Source organism: Paramacrobiotus metropolitanus, unplaced genomic scaffold (assembly GCF_019649055.1).
Source record: "Paramacrobiotus metropolitanus isolate TYO unplaced genomic scaffold, Prichtersi_v1.0 Parri_scaffold0000204, whole genome shotgun sequence".
Taxonomy (NCBI): domain Eukaryota; kingdom Metazoa; phylum Tardigrada; class Eutardigrada; order Parachela; family Macrobiotidae; genus Paramacrobiotus; species Paramacrobiotus metropolitanus.
Window position 1 is genome coordinate 56762 of NW_026570424.1, and position 17305 is coordinate 74066.

Sequence of the window (17305 nt, forward strand, 5' to 3'; positions counted from 1 at the left end):
TACCATCAAGACTACTGGGAGCTGTTGCTTCGATTTTGGTGCCACCGTTAACAAGCATGGTTAATAACTCACTGCGCAGTGGCGTATTTCCATCGTTGTTCAAAATGGCCGAAATATGTCCCTTACCGAAAGTCCACAACACACACAGCCTCGACGATTTTCGGCCCATATCGTTACTATGCAACATTTCAAAAGTGTTCGAGCGCTGTGTGCAAATCCAGCTGACCGCCTTCCTGCAAGCGCACAGCCTGCTGTCGCAGCGGCAGTCCGGCTTCCGCAAGGGGCATTCGTGCGAAACTCTATTGGTTAAAGTCACTGAAGCCTGGAAGTACGCAATGGATGAAGGTGATGTTACAGCAGTTGCCATGCTCGATCTGAAGAAAGCATTTGACTCTGTCAATCACGAGCGGCTACTGCAAAAATTAAAGCAAATTGGTATCGGTGAGACCGCCCTTGCATGGTTTTATTCCTATCTTACGGGGCGCCAACAGCGCGTGAAGACTGGCAAGAAATTTTCCACCTGGCTGCCGTTCGTGTCCGGTGTCCCGCAGGGCACTGTGCTCGGCCCGATACTGTTTCTCATATACCTAAATGACCTGTTGCAGATCACCGACTGTGAGATCGAAGCTTTTGCGGATGACACTATCATGTACTGTCGTGGTAGGACGAAAGCAGCAGCCGCGGATAAGCTGAACACAGCATTAGAGAAGGCAGCCGCCTGGTTTAAAACCAACGGTCTGGTGCTGAATGTGAAAAAGTGTGTGGGCATGTTTATCTTTTCAGAGAGGAAAAACAAGACGGAAGCGAATCCGCCAGTAATTTTGAACGGCCAAGTCCTGACAGTAAAACAACATGCAACATACCTTGGGGTCGAAGTGGACCAGCACCTGAAATGGGACAAGCAGTATCAAAAAGTGAAACGAAACATTAATTTCGGTATACAGAAGATCAAGCGAGTCAGAACCGGTCTCAGCATCCCTCAGCGAGCCACCCTTCACCACGCCTTCGTCGAGCCGTACATAGATTACTGTGCACTGGCTTGGTCAACGGCGTCTTCGGGAGAGCAGAAGGAGCTGAAGAAACGGCAAGACGCAGCCTTGCGGACCATCACCGGCGGCAGTTGTCGGATAACACCGCAACTGTACGAGCAGCTGGGCATCACACCAGCGACCGACCGATGGCGGCGAAAGGAAGCGGTATGGCTGTACAAGATACGTAACCGGAGCAGTTTTAATTTGCCGTCCTACATGATCAACCTGCTGCCATTCAAGGAAACGAGTGCGAGGTACGAACTTCGCCGAACAGAGCGGATTGATGCCACCACGCGGCTGTGCATCGGGAAGACAACCCTGAAGATGAGGCTCAAGCAGTTGTATGATAAAATAACGGGGAAAATGTTTACTAAAATTGTTGATGGTAAGACTAAAAAAGTACGTGGGGAAGAGGTGTTCGGGTGTGGTTCTATTGAACTTTATCTGGCTACTTTACGTTCAAATAGCCTTCTGTAATATTATGTTACCTCGACTGTTCTGCCATCTGAATGTTGCTTTTTTTATTTGTTATTCTTATTATTATCTGACCAGACTAGCGAGTGCCTGAGGGTTTGTCTGCTCTTGAATAAACTAAACTAAACTAAACTAAAACGGTTGCTCGGCTGCATGCGTAAATGCGGAAGGGGGCATTCAAGGATTACGTAACGCTCGAGGGGTAGGGGTGGGGTTGGCTTTTTGTTACGCTGTTACATGGGGTAGGGGGTTCCAAAAATTTTTGTTACGTGGGGATCGACACCCCATAAAAAGAGAAAATAAATAATATATTTGAATTGCAATTTTATAGAGGGCTGGTCGGGCTTTCCATTACGCGTATTGGCAGGGGGATTGAAAATTTTGTTATCCTGCTGTTACAAGGGTAGGGACTAGGGAGTGGTCAAAATCATGAAAAACTGCGTTACATAATACTTGAATTGCGCCTTAATGCTGAACTTTCATGTCTGGGCATGCAGCACTGCGTGCATACTGCATAGAGGCTCAACGCGCATGCGCGCCTTGCAACAGCGCTGCAGCACGTACATACTAGTACGGTAGACAATTGTAGCGTACTGTTTCATCTTTTTCAAACTATTTGGAAACTTTTATTATCGCCGTTTCATACGGAATAAATCTTTGCCATCCAGCGTGCATTCTTCGCCTCTCTTAGACAGCGCAACAAAGAATGCACTTGTACCAGAACACTGGACGAACGCTGCACGACTGGAACGCGGTGGATGTGGAGATTGACGGCCGACTGCAGCACGGCTACGTCATCAGCCTGGAAGAGAACACGAACGTTCCCCCGCGTCTGGTAGTGGATTTCGGATGCCCCACACAGTAGGCGGTGTCAGTGGAGTACGGGAAGGTCTGGGACTCCTACAGCATTCGATGGAGCCAGGCAAGCGAGGGAGAGGCTGTGGAGGTGCTGCTGCACGACGGACCGCAGCGTCCCTGGTCGTGGTACTCCGGAAAGATGCTGATTCCCGCGTTCGATGACATGGATGAGATGGCGGTGGTGGAGGTGATGGTGGACGGGCAGTGGCGTCGCGAACTGCTTCCCTGGCTGCAGATTCGCGACGCCTGCGAAGAAGCAGCACGGTCCGGGCTTCTTGCAGCGGGCCATTTCGTCATGGAGACGTGCAGTGTGCCCAGCGGCTACTGGACTCTGGAGCCGTCGGTGTCGGCCTTCCTGATCAGACAACTTGAGAGCCGCCGCCAGCTGCGCGTTGTTACCGTTCTCAGTCAGACGCTGCGGGTTCTGCGACGCCGCGAAGACTGGATCCTGCCGGGTGATACTGTAGTAAGTCACTTGTCAGTGGTTGTTTCGCATTTTCCATGCTGAAAAGTGTTAATTGCTAATGCTGTCTGATACTCCTTGTACGCTGCAAAAAAAGCTTTATTGTGGAACTTTATGAATTGACAAAAAATTAATTTAATTGGCTGGTTAGGACTGTACTCTGTAAGTGTGTTTGTGTCGTAGGCAAAGTTCTTTGAAGAAGAGCGGGCAAATCATGACTTTCACCGTAAAATCGCCGCCTTGAAGAAAACAGAAGAGCGGAAGCGGAAGAAGCCGTTGAGTGGCGTTGAAGGCGGTTTGGCGTTGCCTTTGGAAGTGCTGAAGGAGGTCTTTCGTTCGCTGGACACTTTCGACCGCGTCCGCTGCCAGCGCACCTGTAAAAAGTGGGCAGACATTCTCACGGCGCCGGATATGTGCCGCGAGGTGCGTGTCGCGCGACCGCAGCACCGCTTCTGGGACCACTACTTCATGTACGCCTGCCTGGCCAAGCACATTACACCCGCCACGCGCACGGTCAGTCTTCGCGAAAGCGGAACGTACGACGATGAAGTGTTCTTCATAATCACGCATCTCCTGCGCTCTGTCGACATCCCGCGTCTCCACCGTTTCATCGTGGACCGCCGCTCCTTCCGGCTCGGGGAATGGAGTGGCGCGCTACAAACTGGGAGCGCTGTCCTCCGAGATCACCGCGGGGTTGATCGATTCCAAGCTGGCGGCATCTTGTGATCGGTTGATTTTGAAGGATTTTGCATTTGCCGTGGTGGAGAAGCGATCCAGTGAGGCCCTCTTCCAGTGCCGCATTCCCCTGGTTGTCTTCACGGGTGGACAGGTGGATGAGGCGAAGAATCTGGACCTGTTGGAGGAGCATCTGCGCTGCGAGGGGCCGCCGCTGGATATGCAGCGGATTGCCTACTGCCTGGCCGAACGGATTGACAGCGAAGAGAAGGCCCGGCAAGTGAACAAGGTATTTAAACGGCATGCCACCGTGTACAATATGTACTGAAGTCTAAAGCACTTCGCTTTAAAGATCACTTTTGCACGCAACCAGGTTTCCGTCACTCTTTGTCCAGTTTCCAATTGTTTCCTTTGATTTTTGGAATTGCTTTTCAGATATTACTGAAATTTTGTGGAGTGTAGAAAATGTTCTTCCTACAGGCAGAATTTGAACATGTTCATTACAGCTTCAAGCTTGCTAGGAGATAGTAATTACAGTAGAACTTGTTATTGCAGATTCTGCGGGTGTACCAAGCCAGCGATCCGCGTCCCTCGGCGCATTACCGCGGACGCCGGTGGTCGCTGTACAGCATGGCCAGTGTGGACGTCGGGAAGCTGAACAAATTCTGCCTGGCGGCCTTGGCGCACTGCATGCGGGACTGGGATGACGAAGACCAGTCCGGTCACGCTGAACAACCCAGCGACAACGAGTCCGAGGAGGAGGAAGAAGAAGAAGAAGCAGAAGAAAACGACGACGACGATGACGAGGTGGAGGAGGAGGAAGAGGAAGAAGAGGAAGAAGACGAGGAGGAGGAAGAAAAAGAGGGAAAGGAGGAGCAGGAGTAAAAACTTGAATTTGTGAAGGTTTCTGTTTCATTTATTGTTAGGTTTCTTACCCTCTGCTGTTTGATGTCTTACTTACTTGTCTATATATAAAAACAGTAGGCAGAATCGCCAGAATGTTGACTGTTGTGGATGAGTTTAGGGTATGATTTGGAACTTCTCCAGTCCGGTAATAAAGTTAGTTTCTGTAGTTAAATCGTTTGGTAATTCGATGCGGTTATTTTAATTTGCTGAAGTAGTTTAAAAAGTGGCTTTTAGCGGCACTGACAATTGCAGATGCCAAGAGCGAAAGCGGCAGAGACAATCGATGCGAGTACATGTTGATAAATTAACGGCACCCGAGCACGTCGGCATTGAATTCTCGTTAATGTAATTGGTTGTTGTGGAAAATTCACTGGAAATCTTATCTGCTCGGTCATGCTCCAGAAGCAGTCGATAAATGGCTCCGCCACGGGAGCGTCACGCGGCGCTGGGTCGTTACACGCCAACACACGGACGACATTGGTCCGACGTTGACTGTTACGTCAGTGAAAAATTTTGATGCAGAGATTTTGAATTCGGCATGACGAAATAAAACTTGCACTCCACCGCGCAACATCCTCCGCATCCAGTCCCAGCTGGCCGTCTCCGCTTCGTGCACGTACTCTGTAGTTGCCGCCGCTCACGGCGTCTATGTTGAGTTTATCGTTCACGAAGTGGCTGACTTAGGTGCGCGGGGCTGTTTGAAGAAACGCCCGAACGGCTTTGAAGTAGGGCAGCAGCATTCGCTGGTGGCGTATACTGTACAGAGCGCGCAGTGGCATTCGCTATACAGAGTGCGCATAAGGCCCCCGTCCTCGGGGTTTGAGCAGAGACTGGATGGCCCAACCTGTGGTGAGGTGAAGCACCTTCCTGTTAGTGTTAGATTTTAGATTACTTATGTGGCTGTTCGGCCGGCTAAAGCCTCGTTGGTTTATATCTATCGCAATTAACTCGACTACTTGTATTAGTTGTTTTACTAGTACTTGTATACATACAATATGGGGCCAAAATAAAGCAAACCTCAGCTAATAAGCCCGTGGTGCGCAAATCTGTGCTTCTTGCCTTTGACCTTTCCATATTATGGAAATACTACGTTGGCAGATAAGAACTGTTAGATTCTCTGCTCGCAGTGACGTTTAAATGGTTCGAACCGAGACAGAAAAGTGCTTACTCAAGTCGACGAAAAAAACCTTAGTCGGAACAGAACGTCATAAGGAGTCGAAAAAATCCTAACCTTGTAGGCCTTTACCGAAGGCCAATTCCACGTGTAGGAATTCAGAAAAACCTAATTTCTGGAGGGATGGAATACTTGCGTTAGTTGCTATTTGCAGAAATTTCCTTAAATAATACTGTAGCACTTCGAGAGCAAAGGTCACAACGACGCGCCCGAAATGCTCAGGGCGCTGTACTACGCCATAACGGTTAGAAACTTTTTGCAGTGTTGACAGTGCAGTAGCGTAGCGAACTGCTCGGACTGCCAGTGGATGACACTACAGAGCAGAACCATTTTTCGAAGCATCAGCTTCAGCAGTGCAGAGTTATAACATACGGAATACGGTCGATGTACAGACAGTACAGTAACGGCAGCAGTCGGACTGGAGTGAGACGGCGAGGATTACTGTCTTTTTGCTCTGCACAAAGTTTAGAAGGATCCGTAATATTGGAAGGATCCGTAACTCTAGATTTGCAGTCACTTTGCAGTTCGCAGTACCGTTCGCTCAACCGTATTACTAGCGTTGCCAAATAAGTAATTGGCGGAGTCAGCGTATCAGACTTGAGTTAATCGAAAAAACTTGGAGGAAAGTCAAGTTATTAACTTGAACTTTCGAACCCTTTTTATGTACTGTAAATATGGGCCGACGCACTTCGCTTTTGCCGTTTCAGTTTGCCTTTTTCAACTTTACCGTCGCCTTTGGCTCTGCCGCCGGAAAAGCCGTTAACATACTAATTTCCCGTTCCAGAACGCCGTCTTCAAAAGCCTGTGCTCTTTGCAAAACGAATTACCGTTAACACATTGCCTATTCCACACACTTTATTTATTGTGCTGGTTCCGGTTTTACGTTCTTTCACATTATCTACACATGTTATGTGCACAATCCATTCGCAAAAGCGCTGCAGCTGTACTCATATCATACAAACAGGCTAAAATAAACATGAAAAGTTAAGAATCCCGTTAACATTTTGTGTTATACTATTCCAATAAACATACAAAAAAAAATGTAGGAAATTAAATCATACTAAGGACATCTAGCGAAAACGCCACTGCGAAATCCACAATCAACCACGCGCATCAAACCACACATCGCCGAACTCATCCTCCACACCCCCATCGCCCGCCTTCCCATCCGCCGAACGAACGTCGACACTGCTGCTTTCCAGTCCCGGCACATTACCGCCACGACGCTTCCCGTGTGATTTGCCGGCCACCGCTCCCTCTCCGCACAAACAGACACTGCCTCCATGAACGCCGCTGTCCGTAGCGGGCGCTACTGGGATTCTCTCGACCAGGGAGGAGCTGACGGTCGCCTGCTGGCCGCTGCCGTCGTGGGCTGGACGGGGCGTGAAGGCCGCTTCCGACGGGGGCAGGCCGGTGTACAACGCGTCCGCTGGATGCGCAAAACGTCCCGTCTGCAGACATTCCGCATGATTGCACAAATTCTGTTCAATGTTCAGATACGATGCCAATTGTACTACCTGTGAACGAAAACGAGCTGCTTTCTGACCGCGGAAGGAAGCGTTAAAAGCGGTCCGGGCTTCTGCGGCCGTGTCGGTTATGCTAATCAAATATCCCTTCGCGGAAGAGCAGCTCGGTTGCGCGGCATCATTGCTGCGCACGAATTCTATGGAAATTTCAGGCTCATTGCCATGAGCTGCACAAACACTGAAGACTGCCCGACTATTCTGTAAACGAGTGCTACAAGCCGCATCTCACCTCGCGATTCCGCTTGACCAGCCAGTTCACGCTGCTTTTCACCGTGGCCGGCAGCGCTGGCCTTAATGCTGGGATCAGACTGCAGTGTGGTGGACACCTTTCCTGGAACCCGGCGTCGTGGTGCCGCAATGGTTTCGACTGGAGCAGCAGCGCGTGCTGCCTTCTTTCGCGCAGCGGGGATCGTCGCGTCGGAAATGGCGTTGGCCCGGAAATGCTCTATGGAACCGTTGAGATTTCGGGCACCCGAGAACTCCGCACGTTGCTCTTCGGATGAGTCGGCATCCTCCTGAACGTATTCCGCGACCGCTCCTGTGGGCGGTGGGCTGGACGGGGGTGCAGAGTCCCCTTCGTCGCCAGTGTCATCGTCAGATTCGCCCGCAGACTGCTGATCCGAATCGTCAGACTCATCTGACAAGTCATCGTCCGAATCCTCCTCCTCCTCCAACGCATGTTCCACTTCCTCCTGGGCGGGTTGGTTCAGCACCTCCGGATGATGCACCGGGGCAGGTTGGTTCACCACCACCGGATGATACTCGTTCGGGAAGTTGTGCAGCAGCCAGGCAGTGGTCGCCCGAACGTAGAACGCATCCACACCAGCCTGCGCTGTCCTGTAGGCCGGAGCGACGACGTGAGCGGTGCCGTCCGCTGGCGGCTGCGATCCGTCCAAATACTGCCACCCGTCGTACATCCAATCCGGGTCGTCACTCGGCGGCGGCATACTGACGCGCGTCCAGGCATTAAAGTAGTGTGTCTGGGTGACGCCCGCTTTGAAGCTCCCCAAACTCCAAAACTGTGTTCCCTCGTACTGAAAATTGCCCTCCTTGTCGAAGAAACGGTACGCTGGAAACTGATCGGGCAACTCGCCGAACAAGTAGGTATTCTGGTAGCGCGGATTCATCAGCCAGGCTCTGCAGGGCTCTTGTCCAGATGTCGGGTCACCCAGCATGTGCGTCTCCGCGTAATCTTTCTGCCAAAACTGCGTATCCCAGTCCCGGCAGTAAGGACAAAAGTAGAACCGTCCACCCTTCTTGGTTTTCCGCTGGTTCTTAGCGGCCGTTAGTCCATTTTTCCAACTGCAACAACACGGTAATTAGACACAGCCACTCTGTAATATATGCCTGCAAATGGCGACGTTTCTACAGGACAACTACCAACAGAAGCACTGGACGATTCCCAGGAAGTCTTACAACACGCAACCACATCACCATTTCACATTAATAATACTGTTTAGATCGTTTTCGGTGGCATTTTAAAGCAACGATTACGCGAGTGTGCGGCACGTACCTGTTTGGTGGCGGCCTCCTCCTTCTTCTTCTTCTGGACGGCGGCAGCGCGGATTCCCGTTGGACGGCGCTCGCGTGGCTGCAGGGACGCCCGTTTTCGTCCGCTGTGGCGCGTCTGGCGGGTGACAGTCCGTTGTGGAGCAGCGTCGTCCGTGCTCTGCAAAGATTTGGTCCATTTGGCCAACTGCAACAACACGGTGACTAGATGCCGACATTCTGTAATATATGTTTTACTACTAACAAAAGCACTGGAAGATTTCCAGGAAGTGTTACAAGAAGCAATCCCACCACCATTTTACATTAAGAATGTTGCTTACAAGGTTTTTTTGGTGGCGTTTCAAAGCAACGATTATGGGACTGCACTGGACGTACCTGTTTGGTGGCGGGCTCCTTCTTCTTCTTCTTCTGGACGCCGGCGGTGCGGATTCCAGTTGGACGGCGCTGCCGTGGCTGCAGCGGTGCGCGCTTCCGTCCGTTGTGGCGCTTCTTCGGGCCAACCTTCTCCGATGAAGCGGCGTCCATGGTCTGGGAGGATTTCGTGGCTGTGGACGGCGCGGAGACGGCGTGCGAGGCAGTCGACGGCGGGCTGACCCGGTGCTCCGGCGCTTTGAAGCGGCATGGCGCCGTCTGACGTTTCCGCGGCGGAGGTGATGGCGACGGCATGACTCGCGTACGCACCGTCTTCTTCGCTGCTGGTGCGCTATAATAAGAACACGCAACGGTATAAGATCCGACAGTGCCGTTACCCTTGGTTAATTTACAGAAACAGTATAACTCCGCTTCTCCTCACCGTTTAATGGGGGAAAAAGCTTGCAAAGCGCTGGTGCTTGCCTGAGGCTGCTGCGCGACAGCGCTCTTGTACATGGCTGGTGCCAGGGGGATGATGGAGACTAACGGTGCTGTTTGGAACTGGCAGGAAGGCTTTCGCGTTCGTTGAGCCGCCTGCGCCCTCCCTTTTTGCACAACCGAAGCAGAGGTAGCGTTGGACGACGAGCCGGCGAGGAGTCTTAAAGAGCCAGTGTGGCCAGCCGGGATCTGCGGTGCAGCCTTCATGGCACTAAAACACAGAAGAACCATCCTTGCGGTCTGTCCGCCACCTGAACCTACCAATCCGCAGCTCTTTCGCCGCCCGTCTAACACCTCAACGATCACTGGTATTTCAAGCCAACGGTAAGAGCAACACTCCGCACATTTTCTGCTTTGCTTACCGGGTTGTGATGGGCGCCACCGTCGTACCACTGCTCGGTTGGTCGTGCATTAAAGTTGCTACACGGGCTCTTCGTGTGACGTTTTTCGGGAGGACGCGAGGGGAATGCAGAGCAGCACGTTTGCTACTTGATTTCCGGTCCGGGGTTTTCGCAGTCGAATCGATCACACGAATACGAGGTGAGACCATCTTCGGGGAATCCGGCAAACCCGACGGTGCGCTTGAATTTGGTAGCAGGATCCTGGGACGCCGCAGATGTTGATGGCGCTTGCGGAAACTAAATTATTTTGCAGGCTCAACAGAATAACAAACGCAGTCACATACAGGCATCAGTCGATGGCTAGACAACTAGATTTAACGAAATCAAGAAAAAGTTTTTGATGTATTGGGTACAATAGTGAAGCCGAAGGGAAAGCAGAAAACTTCTGGTCTTCAGCAGCAGCCTGTTTGTGGTGCGGTTTGCTCACAGTCAGCTGCATGCGTAATGCTGAACTTTCATGCCTGCGCATGCCAGATGCAGCAGTGCGTGCATAGAGGGCGCATGCGTCAGATCTGAGATCTTGACAACTGCAATTATCAGTGCCGCTACAATTCGGTTTTTATACAATACTAACGAGTAAATATTAAAAGAACCGCTTGCAAGTACTGTACTTTATATAGGTGGGAATACCGCATAGTACCGCTTTAATGCTTGATTCTAACTCGACACCAAAGCAACTAAACTGCTGCCACGTAAGGACAACGGTCGCAAAGGAGTAAGGGATATCGCGTACTACATATGCAATGTCATAGTATATCTCGCAAGGACAAATGTACAAAACGATTTAATTACAAAACTAAGTTTACTGCCGGTTAAAAGGCGCCAGTGCCGTATATGACTGCGTAATATACTCGTACTGTGCTGGCGGAAAGGGAAAGTACTAGCACCTAACTACAACTTTACTAACACAACAGGCAGGCATAACAAAGAGATGGAAAGCAACAGGAAATCGTAGACCGATCGCTGGAATGATCGATATCATACACAGCAGAGCAGCACCTCAATAAAACGCATCATGCACAAACACAAGTTTAGCAATAAAGCTCATAAACATAATCGCCTTTCAAATGACCGCTATGCGTACACCGGGCGTAACACGGTAGTTTTCCCAAATAATTCCCGTAAAATTAATCCACAGCCCGTTGGCTACTTTGTCCATACTTGTATGCAAACAACAAAACAACAGAAGAAGACATGCAAGTTAACAACAAAACAAAACAAAGACCCTGGCAAAGGCAAGTTTTTTATTCATCCCCCTCTTCGTCCTCACGGCTGGGTTGCTCCGCGTGACCGGACTGGTCTTCGTGATTCCAGTCCTGCAGGCGGTGCGTTAAGGCCGCCAGGCAGGATTTGTTCAGCTGGCCGACGTCCACACTGGCCATATTGACCAAGGACCCACGGCAACCGCGGTAATGCGCCGACAGATGCGGATCGCTGGCTTGGTACTCATGCACAATCTACAACAGATAAGTACGTCATCTTTCAAGAGACCTGAACTACTTTGACAGCAACTACATTTCAGCAGCTTCTAAAATTATAAAATCAAGCGCAAGCAACGGGAGAACCAATTTAAAATTGGAAAAAAATGGCGTTAACCTGGTTCCGTGCAGAAACAGTCTTTATACCTAAGTAAATGTACGGGGATGGTTCGAGTAAGATCGGTCTTCACATTGGCAGTGTCAGTACTGTTCATGGTGCCATGGCCTTACCTCATTCCCTTCTTGGATCCTCGCTTCGCTGTCAGTCCGATCGGCCAGGCAGTGCGCAATCCGCTGAGCATCCGCCGACGGTCCTTCGCAGCGCAGAAGCTTCTCCAGCAAATCCCCATTCTCCGCCTCATCGACACTGCCTCCACTGATGACAGCTAGGGGAAGGCGGTACTCGAAGAGGGGCGCCCCGGACCTGTCTTCCACCACGGTAAGGGCGAAATCTTTCAGGATCAGAACATCACACAGTGAGGCCAGCCGAGAATGGATCAAACCCGTAGTGATCTCGGAGGACAGACCTCCCCGTTTCCACTGCGCCAGTTCCGTCTCACTGAGCCGGTACGAGCGCCGGTCCACAATAAGACGGTGCAGGCGGAGGTCGTCCTTATCCAAGAGATACTTCATTAAGAAGAACGCTTCATTGCCATACGCTCCGCTTTCGCGCAGACTGACGGTGCGGGCGACGGGCGTGATGTGCTTCCCCAGGCACGCGTACAGGAAGTAATCATCCTCGAAGCGGTGCTGCGGCCGCGCGACACGCACATCGCTGCACATGTCCGCTGTCGTCAGAAGGTCTGCCCATAGTGTGCAGACGCGGCGGCAGCGCACGCGGTCGACGGTGTCCAGCGAGAGGAAGATCTCTTCCAGCACTTCCACCGACAGGATCAGCGGCTGCTTCCGCTTCGGCTCAGCATCCGTTTCCTCGTTTTCCGTAAGGGATTGGATTTTACGGTGAAAGTCAAGCTTTGCCCTCTCTTTTTCAAAGACCAACGCCTGTATAGCACGAATAAAATTATGTATAACTAATTTTATCCAGTTACAAAAAAAGAGTAGCCAGCCGTTCAAATCATGATAAACAAAATCTGACCAGGCACTTTAGATTTACTTAGTTTTCGTTTAATTCAGAAAATGTTTACTTTCGTTTTGGTTTGATTGTATGAGACGAGTTTTACGGTTTGCCAAACCTGGAAATGGGTGTGAGAGCAGACTGAGCAGTCATCACTGAACATTCTCACCATGCCAAAATTGTGCTACTGATCCTTTACTTGACTGATGACGACCGCCAAAATACCCCAATGCAGTTGCAGGTAACTGAAAAATCTCCAACTTCAACAGCGACTTACCACAGCGTCTTCCTGAACAGGCTCCTCCTGACGCCGTCGCAGATAGCGCAGCGTCTGACCGAGAACCGGGACACATCGCAGCTGGTACGTATTCTCCACTTGCTTGATCAGGAACGCCGATACCGACGGCTGCAGGGCCCAACAGCCATTGGGCACGTTGCACGTCTCGGTGACGAAATGGCCCGCTGCAAGAAGCCCGGACCGTGCTGCTTCTTCGCAGGCGTCGCGAACCTGCAGCCAGGGAAGCAGTTCGCGACGAGACTACCCGTTCACCACCACCTCCACCAGCGCCATCTCCTCCAAGTCGTCAAAGTGCGAAACCAGCATCTTTCCGCGATACCAGGTCCAGTGCGGGCCGTCACGCAGCAGCACTTCCACAGCAGCTCCTCGCTAGGGAATCCGCTAGCGGATGGATTCCTGGAGCACTCCCAGATCTTCCCGTACGCCACCGGCACCGCCTGTTCTGTCGGGCATCCCAAATCGACCAGCAGACGCGGGGGACCGCTCTCGGTCTCTTCCAGGCCGACCACGTGGCCGTGCAGCAACCGACCGTCAATCTCCACATCCACAGCGTTCCATACGTACAACGATCGTCCGGTATTTTGGTACAGGTGCATTCTTTACTGGGCTGGTCAAGAGAGGCGGGAAATGCACGCTGGATGGCAAAGATTTATTACGTAAGAAACGGCGATATTACAAGTTACCAAACGGTTTTTAAACAGAAAAAATAGTACAGTACTGTACTGTACATACTGGGCAGCTTTCGCTGACACGACTGATAAGTGATAGTACTTGTACTACTCGTACAATTGTCCACCGTACTAAGCACGTACTGCAGCACGTACTAGTAGTACCGAGTACGTGCTGCAGCTGTTGCAGCACGCACTACTACGTACGTGCTGAAGCGCTGTTGCAGTTCGCAACTTCGCATGAGCGCTGACGCTATGCACGCACTGCTGCTGCATGCCCAGACATGAAAATTCACGCATGCAGCTGACGGTGAGCAAGCGCACAAACCGTTCATCAGCTAGCGTAGCCACTGTCCATAATTTCTTTCGTTTTCTAGAAAAGCAGCATTGTCGAATTTATTTGTAGTGGCATGCTTGGCAGCCTTACGTCCACTCGATTATTTTCAAACGCGTCTCATTTTCTGCCTCGAAAGTACAAACCAGGCAGACAGAAATGCATCTGTACGAAGACACGGGACGATTGGTGTACGCCTGGAATGCTGTCGATGTGGAGATGAAGGGTGGACTGCAGCACGGCCACGTGATCGGCCTGGACGAGAACGACAACGCTCCACCGCGTCTGCTCGTCGATTTCGGATGCCCGACTCAGCCGGCGGTGCTGGTGCCCTATGGGAAGATCTGGGAATGTTCCTCACGGCGATTCACTGTCCTAAATAAGGGAACTGCGGTGGAGGCGCTGCTGCACGACGGCCCGCACTGGAAATGGTACCCGGGGAAACTGCTGAAGCCCCGCTTCGACGACCTGGAGGAGATGGTGCTGGTAGAGGTGTTGGTGGACGGACAGCAACGTCGTGAACTGCTTCCCTGGCTGCAGGTTCGCGGCGCTTGCGCAGAAGCAGGGAGGCCAGGACAGATTGAAGCGGGCCACTTCGTCCTGCAGACGTGCAGTGTGCCCGACGGGTACTGGATTCTGGAGCGATCGGTAGCGGCGTGGCTGTTGCGAGAGGTGGAGAGGATGCACCAGCTGCGCTTTGTCCAGGTTCTTAGTCAGACGATGCTCTATCTGCGTTGCCGACGGGACATGACGTGGGGCGGTGAAAATATGGTGGTAAGTCGTGGCTTGTGATGGAGGACTGCACAACGCTTCAGACCCGTTTCACAATCAACCATAATTACGGACATGAATTATGGTCGTGAAACGTATAGATTGTATTCGGTGAAACGGCGCGTTGTGAAGATCGGGTTATGAACTGTCGTGTAACGATGACAAAAATAACTGCTTTTCAATTTCATGGAAATACAGTTAGGTAATGATATGATTTCATTCTGTTGTCATAGGCGATCGAGTTCGAGAGAAACAGAAACTTTTACAATGAGCCACTGAAGAACGCCGGGACGTCGGCTGACGCTGAGCCCAAGCGGAAAACACCGGTGAGCGTGGGTGAAAAGCACCTGGCGTTGCCGTTGGAAGTGCTGAAGGAAATCTTCCTGTCGCTGGACACCGTCGACCGCGTGCGCTGTCGCCGCACCTGCCAGCTGTGGACCAGGCTGCTCACTGCGGACGACGTGGGCAGCGAGGTGCGTGTGGCGCTCCCAGAGGACCGCGTTCGGGATGTCTACGCCCTGTACGCTTGCATCGCCAAGTCCATCACACCCGCTACCCGCACCATCTCCCTGCGCGAAAGTGGAATGTATCGCGAAGAAGTGTTCGACGTGGCGCAGAATCTGCTGAATGATGCCGGGATCCGCATCCACCGCTTCATCGTGCACCGCCGATCCAGTAGCCTCGAGGAATCCGCTGTGACGCTGCCCGCGCTGTCCTCCGAGATGACCGCGGGTTGGACCGAGCTGCTGCCCTACTGTCAGCGGCTGATTGTCAAGGATTTCGCCCTGACCGTGCTGGAGGACGAGCTAACCGTTATGGAGTTCCGCCTTCCCCTGATCGTCTTTACCCGGGGACAGGTCGATGAGGCGGACGTCGTGGACCTGTTCGAGAAGCATCTGCACCACGAGGGGCCGCCGGTGGATGTGCAGCGCATCGCCCAGTGCATGGCCAGTGGGATGGTCAGTAAAGAGAGGGCCAGAGCCGTGAGAAAGGTGCGTCTGGAGTAACTGATGATATAGTATTATTAATACTGAAGTACAGTATTTAAGAAGCATAGAGGAAGCTTTTCTGTTATAAATGCCGTTTGTTTCATACATAGTTTGTACTGGCATTATGATACTTATTGAAGGTGATACTGCTTTAACAAGCAGCATCTTTATGATGCTTCTTTCAATTTACCAGACTAAAGGAAAATATTTGTATGGGAAGACGTTCCTCGCGTGACCGAATGTTAGAGGCGTTTTCCTGACAATTTATTTGTTTTCTGGAATAATAATATGACGTAGAACGTGCTGAACAATTCTGCAGATTCTGCAAGCCTACCAAGCCAGCGATCCGCGTCCCTCGGCGCACTATCAGGAACACCGATGGTCCCTGTACAACATGGCCAGCGTGGACGTCGGCCAGCTGAACCACTTCTGCTTGTGCGCCTTATCCCGCTACGTGAACGACTGGCGGCACGACGACGACTTGTCCAGCGATTCCAGTGATAACGAGTCCGATGAGTCTGACTACTGGTAAAAGGCATCCCTTTTTGTTTTTGAGGACTGCTAATCAGCTGAATGTTAATGCGGTAGGCAAGCTCTTCGCGCGCGTGACACGTACCGCTCGCATCACAGTCACGTGGTTAGCTGAGCGCTATTTATGTGTTTTTCTCATGTTTTATTCTAGATATTTTCTTCAGTTTTGATATTTTTCCGGATCCGCACAGGGCACAGGTTATCGGTTAGAAGGATTTCGTTGTGCAGTGCGAAGTGTTGAGTTCGCCGCCGTCCTTGTGATACGGCTGTGTTCGTTTGTTGATTAGCGTGCTGTTGAATAAATAATTTAATAAGGACATTAATTGTGTGCTCATTGAGCCAAGTACTCTGTAGTAGCCTCGCGCAGGTAAACCCACAAGGTATCGTGTCGCAGTGGGTCAGCGGTTCGCCAATTTACACTTGCTCTCTGCAGTTTTGACCTTTCCATATTATCAAAGTACTTTCTTAAGCATACCACTTTAGCAGGTAAGAACTGGTACATCTGTACTCGTAGTGACCCTCGAAAGTCCCACAGCTTAAAGGTCAGTACGAGTGCAGTTTCTGTCTTGGTTCCAACTTGGATCCAAGACGGAAAACTGCTATGTCTAACCGACGAAAGAAATGTTGTCAGTAAGAATATCTCTGACCTTGTACCCAAGGCCAGTTCCACGTGTAGGAATTCAGAAAAATCTCATTTGTTGCGGGGATGGAATACTTGCGTTAGTTACTACTTACAGAATATGCATGACTAGTACTTTCATGAGCAAAGGTCACAATGATGCGCTATAAAGAGTGTAAGATGCTGTACTACGTCATAACGGTTATAGATATTTTGCAGTGTACAAGTAATAGCGGTATTACTAATGGAGACGGTACTAAAAAGCTAGTGGAAACGGTTGGAAACGGTATAGCAACTTCAACTGGCCAAAAGCGGGCGAAAGAGTTTTTTAAACAGCGAATATCTATGCAAATACAACGGGGAAACGCGATTTGTGTAATGGGTACGATCCCCGATCAGGATAGCATAGAGGAAGTGTTTCTTTTGTAAATGCCGTTTTGTTCTGGTGCATAGTTTGTTTGTGGATGGTGTAGCGGTCTGGGCTGGCAGACCGCTACACCATCCAACCGCTGGCGTTCGAAACAACCGGAACTTTTGGACCGCTGACGAAAAAATTCTTCAAAGACCTATCTAGAAAGATTTGCGACTGTACGGGCAACCCACGCTCAGGCGAGTTTCTGCGCCAGAGAATTGGTATCGAGATTCAGCGAGGAAACGCAGTTTCTGTCCTCGGTAC

General features: G+C 51.0%; 3 protein-coding genes across 3 annotated transcripts; 2 read left to right on the forward strand and 1 right to left on the reverse strand.

Moving 5' to 3' along the window:
• The first annotated feature begins 2094 nt into the window (after positions 1 to 2094).
• Positions 2095 to 3569, forward strand: LOC129600936 (uncharacterized). Its single transcript, XM_055499619.1, has 2 exons — positions 2095 to 2829; positions 3010 to 3569. The coding sequence occupies exons 1-2, from the start codon at positions 2503 to 2505 to the stop codon at positions 3550 to 3552; spliced, it is 870 nt and encodes a 289-aa protein (XP_055355594.1). The 5' UTR covers positions 2095 to 2502; the 3' UTR covers positions 3553 to 3569.
• Positions 3570 to 8273: 4704 nt separating this feature from the next.
• Positions 8274 to 10227, reverse strand: LOC129600927 (serine/arginine repetitive matrix protein 1-like). Its single transcript, XM_055499601.1, has 5 exons — positions 9828 to 10227; positions 9410 to 9676; positions 8992 to 9319; positions 8621 to 8803; positions 8274 to 8409 (listed from the first exon to the last, which is right to left on the reverse strand). The coding sequence occupies exons 1-5, from the start codon at positions 10013 to 10015 to the stop codon at positions 8383 to 8385; spliced, it is 993 nt and encodes a 330-aa protein (XP_055355576.1). The 5' UTR covers positions 10016 to 10227; the 3' UTR covers positions 8274 to 8382.
• Positions 10228 to 13708: 3481 nt separating this feature from the next.
• On the forward strand, positions 13709 to 16212 carry LOC129600925 (uncharacterized). Its single transcript, XM_055499599.1, has 3 exons — positions 13709 to 14493; positions 14724 to 15482; positions 15799 to 16212. Exons 1-3 carry the CDS (start codon positions 13879 to 13881, stop codon positions 16009 to 16011), a joined length of 1587 nt encoding a protein of 528 aa, XP_055355574.1. The 5' UTR covers positions 13709 to 13878; the 3' UTR covers positions 16012 to 16212.
• Positions 16213 to 17305: the final 1093 nt, after the last annotated feature.

What these genes read in the sequence shown, in the direction of transcription:
- LOC129600936 (XM_055499619.1), top strand. Translation starts at nt 2,503, where the DNA reads ATGCTGATTCCCGCGTTCGATGACATGGATGAGATGGCGGTGGTGGAG. An exon ending in TCCTGCCGGGTGATACTGTA is followed by an intron (nt 2,830 to 3,009) that starts GTAAGTCACTTG and finishes TTTGTGTCGTAG; the next exon opens with GCAAAGTTCTTTGAAGAAGA.
- LOC129600927 (XM_055499601.1), bottom strand. Translation starts at nt 10,015, where the DNA reads ATGGTCTCACCTCGTATTCGTGTGATCGATTCGACTGCGAAAACCCCG. An exon ending in GCTTTTTCCCCCATTAAACG is followed by an intron (nt 9,320 to 9,409) that starts GTGAGGAGAAGC and finishes TTCTTATTATAG; the next exon opens with CGCACCAGCAGCGAAGAAGA. An exon ending in AGGAGCCCGCCACCAAACAG is followed by an intron (nt 8,804 to 8,991) that starts GTACGTCCAGTG and finishes GTGTTGTTGCAG; the next exon opens with TTGGCCAAATGGACCAAATC.
- LOC129600925 (XM_055499599.1), top strand. Translation starts at nt 13,879, where the DNA reads ATGCATCTGTACGAAGACACGGGACGATTGGTGTACGCCTGGAATGCT. An exon ending in GGGGCGGTGAAAATATGGTG is followed by an intron (nt 14,494 to 14,723) that starts GTAAGTCGTGGC and finishes CTGTTGTCATAG; the next exon opens with GCGATCGAGTTCGAGAGAAA. An exon ending in GGGCCAGAGCCGTGAGAAAG is followed by an intron (nt 15,483 to 15,798) that starts GTGCGTCTGGAG and finishes ACAATTCTGCAG; the next exon opens with ATTCTGCAAGCCTACCAAGC.